Raw genomic sequence first — 4,258 nt, forward strand, 5'->3', positions numbered from 1 at the left:
GGGGAGGGGGGGGGTAGGGCAGCGCGCGCATTCCAGCGGCTCCAGCGCTCCTCCAGGCCGGCCGCTCCAGGCCGCTCCAGGCCGCTCCCCCCACCACGCAGCCACGCGACCGGGCAGGTGTACGCCGCTGCGCCAGGCTCCGCCAGGCCGTCCGTCCGGTCCGCCCGCCTCGCTGGCCAGCTCCAGCGGCAGCCTCCAGAGCCGCGCCGCCCGCCGCGCCGCTTTAGCCTCGCTCCACGCAGCGCACGGCTACGGCTCCAGATACACCCCGCCCAGACAGCTTCCAGGCCCATGACCTTAACAAGGGTTATAACTAAGGCTGCAGATTCCAGATACCCATCTTTAGCAGCCTGCAAGCCCGGGACTTTAGACACCCCGTCCCAGGATCTTCCAGGTAGCATATCTTCCTCTATCCGGAAGCTGCTGAACATCCCACTCTTGCAGCCCCCAGGTAGCACAATATCGAGTTGCCTCCAGACACCGTGAAACAAGAGGCCCTACCTCTGTCCTGCTAGTAGAGATGAGCGAACGTGTTTGCATTCGATCCAACTCGACCGAAGCGAAAAGAAAGCTATTGTGATCGTTTGAACTTCAACTCAAGGCGCTCGTGAACTGCTCGAACAGATGTTTACATGCAAAGAATTGCAGCCAGTGTTAAGCTGAGGCTGGGGACCATCTAGCTCGCTTTGATTCAAAATATCAGCGCTACGGCAGAGGAAACAAAATGTTGGTAGGGGGTTTCTCCGGGTTTCTCGATTTATTTGGTTTGGTTTTCAATCGGTTTTCAATGATCCCACAAGAAGTAGCGGTAGCATTATCCCTCGCTCCGAACGGCGACCGTTTCTCGCGTCCCGTGACTCTGTTCGACACCAGTTGCGTGCTGCGGCCCGGCCAGCCGGGGCCCTGGCGCTGCGGTAGGTGTGTACACCGGGCATCCTCCGGAGCGGCTGACCGCTGGGGATAAAGGTTAAAGCTCTGCTGCCGCCGCAGCGCCAGCGTCAGCCATCCCGGCCGGGACGACGGTCTTCTGGACGTCTGATCGAGGCGACCCTGCCATTAGGAGCCAGCGGAGCGTGGTGTCCGGGGCCCGACGTGTCCCCGGTGGCGGGATCTGCTCACCTGGGGCGTGGCAGGGCGGGCGGGGCGGGGCGGGGCGGGGCCTGGCGGGGCGGGGCAGTCACCGCCCTCCTGACGCACCTCCATCGTATGAAGGAACGCCACGGCGTGTGTCGCACATTTTAGCAAATTAACAGTTAAGACTGTGAAAAATATACCTTAACCTTCATTAATTTAAGATTTTAGAGGTTCCCCAAGAATGTCTCTAGGAAGGCAGAGTGCGCCCTTCCTCTTTTTCTCTCCTTGATTTTTACCCTGTAGGTAATTTTTTGTGGTCTTCTTGATTTTGCACTTTTCATGTCGTTGACGCGAGTGTTCTCATGCACCTAATAATTATTAGAAAAATACAATTTCATGGGTACAGCAGGGAACGGGGAAGGGGGCACACCACATTCTTGGCGAAAGGAAGTAGCCGCCGCAACCTGCTGTAAGCGATACTGACGGCGGATTGCGCGAAGCTCGCTTCGAGATATCGATCTATCGATGAGAAAAGGCGTTGATGCAGCCAACACGCCCGCCCGTGCGTGCTCGCAGAATGAGACGGCGAACAGGCTGAGGGGATGTTGCCCCCTTGTGTTAACTGTCTCCCGTTGCGTTTCATTTATGTTGTGTTTCAGCCGTGACGATCTGATGTTGTGTGTTACGGTGCGTGTGGTGTGGTGTGTTGTTGGCTTCGCTTCGATAAGCTGCCGTTTCAGGTGAAGGGTACCTCCTCAATGCTGCAGTTTTCTAGAATTTATTTTGGGTCAGCAGTTCTTTGCAACATCTGACCTGATACGACAAATCGACTTTCAGTGCTACTCCGGCCTACTTGTTCATATGAGAAACAAGAACAAGAACAACAACAACAACAACAACAACAACAACAACAACAACAAGGGGACGGAGAGAGTCCATCGCATTGTGCTGCAGACCCATTCCATTTTCAGAGAGGAAATCAACGAAACACTCGGTAGACCAGCGGGGCTTTGGGTGGAGCGGGACGAGGCGAGGCGGGGGTGCGGGCGGAGATAGGTCTTTGTGAGTCAGTGGTGATTAATACCGTTCAGAACGCGGTACCCGCTCTCGACCTGACGGCGCCCGTTTGTGTTCCAGTGTTATTTCAAATAAACGGAAAAGGGCCAGTGTGACATTGAAATATCTCCGCGGGCGCACACTGCTGTGTCCGAGTCGCATCTGTCCCGCCCCCAGGGGCGTAGCCAGAGTGATAGCGGGGAGGGAGATAGAGAGAGCACCGTCAAAAACAACACCAAAAAGAGTAGGTCGCTGTATTTTTTTTTAGTTTACTGCCCATAAGACTCCATGTAAGATGCATGTGTACTTCAAACAAAAAAATATGTTAACCTTGCCTAGTATAGTTTGAGCAGGTAAGGACTTGGCCAGTGCGTGCGCTGCTATTTTCTGGCAGAGAGAGAAAGAGAGAGAGAGAATAGGGGGGGGGAGAAGGGGGGGCGCTGCGCTGGACCGCGTCTCGCTGGTTCGTGCCTACGCCGCTGGCCGTATGTACTGCATGGCAATGGCTTTATAAGCCGCCTGGTCTGGCTGGGCCGGCCGGCCCGACGGGTAGGATACGCCTACCGACGCAGAGGTGGCCTCCTGTTAATGGGATGCTAGTGGTAATGACAGCCTTTCCACAAACTGGGGGCTCTCCGGCTGCACCAGCGCCGCGCGCAGCGCAGCAGCAGCTCAGCAGCCCGGCAGGAAGAAAGGGAAAAAATGTAAACTGGTTCACTGCTGTAATCTTCTTTGCTGCGCTGCTCCTGGCGCTGGCGGTAATGTGTGGTATATATAAAGCGCGGTATAATCGAGCGGGGAGTCGTCAAAACAATAACGAAGCAAGCCGCGGCGGCGCAGCGCGCAGCGCGCCCACACGGCCGAATCATATTAACGACAGTCGTAGTTTTACGCGGGGCTTATTACATTCTTCCGTTTGGTCGGCGTAAAGTAGCCGCTGCGCGATTATAAAACTGCGCGGAGAGGAGGAGGACGCCCTCGGGAACGCCCGCAGATGATAGACTTAACACCGCCTTTGCAGTCGAAAACGACTTTTAAATTTGTACAAAATATTACGTGTCCCCTGTACCTACTCCCGACAGTTTCAGCAAGCGCGAGCTGTGATAGCGCCTGCTGAGTAGGCAACATCTTGCCAGGAGCGCATGAGTGTACTGCGGGGTGGCCTACCCCAAGTCTCGCTGGCGCCGAGCTCACACTAACTTCAATTGCCGATTGAATCTGAGAAGAACTGACCTTCTTTTCGGACGCTTCCAAGAAGTGCAAGTACTCGGCGCAACTTTCAGTTAGGCTGTGAAGTCAAAGGAGAGGATATGTGACTTATTCCCCAAATTGAGTTACGTAGGGCACCATGTAGTTAGTACATTGCAGTCTGCATCTGTCCACCAAAGAGCTAGGGGATATCTCATAAGGTGGGGGATATCTGAGATTGTAAAAGAAGTTAAGTCGACTAATCCTCTTTTACCAAGACTTTACCAAATACCTTACCAATACTTTACCATGCAAAAAGAGGTAAGTCGACTTATCTCAAAAGTCATTAAAATTTCAACCGAGCAAAAAGAGTTGACCGAGGGGGAAATCACTTGCGCAATTGTTCGTACACCTTCCCCCGAAATAGTCCGAAATACAGGCGAAATAGTCGGTGAAATAGTCGCGAAATACCCAATACCCCTGAAATACTCCGAAATACCGCGAAATACCCTAAAATAATCCGAAATAGGCGAGAAATAACCGAAATGGCAGGAGAAATACTCGAGAAATACCAGAAATAGCCAGTATGCTACGGACCCAAGTGATTTCCCCCTCGTAGTTGACCCTTTTTGATACCAAAGTTTGTGAAAGTTAACTTCACTTATCCCCTTTTGCACAATTTTTTTGTTGACGTTTTGTCAAACCAAGCACGTTTTCACTACAGAACGGCGATTCATCCTTTCTCGTCAAGCTAGAACGAACAATAAACCTAACCCAGTCAGTAAAATGTAGCTTTAAAAGGAGATGCTTATGCAGTGAATACCCAGGGTAAAAAAACCATGATTGTCATGGTCAAATTGAGATTTTGACCATGGGAAACCAAGATTTTAATCATGGACATTGCCTAGACCATGGTGATCACCTATGCCCATCTCCCCAG

The 4,258-nt window shown here is 52.7% G+C and overlaps 1 protein-coding gene across 1 annotated transcript in view; it reads left to right on the top strand.

Moving 5' to 3' along the window:
• Positions 1–291: 291 nt before the first annotated feature.
• Positions 292–4,258, top strand: part of LOC127749812 (irregular chiasm C-roughest protein-like) — a 324,666-nt gene continuing 320,699 nt past the window's right edge. The window contains exon 1 of the mRNA XM_052269576.1: positions 292–451. Within this exon, the coding sequence (XP_052125536.1) occupies positions 292–451 (160 nt within the window). The remainder of the gene's footprint in view (positions 452–4,258) is intronic.

This window comes from Frankliniella occidentalis, unplaced genomic scaffold (assembly GCF_000697945.3).
Source record: "Frankliniella occidentalis isolate FOCC.00 unplaced genomic scaffold, Focc_3.1 Scaffold96, whole genome shotgun sequence".
NCBI lineage: Eukaryota > Metazoa > Arthropoda > Insecta > Thysanoptera > Thripidae > Frankliniella > Frankliniella occidentalis.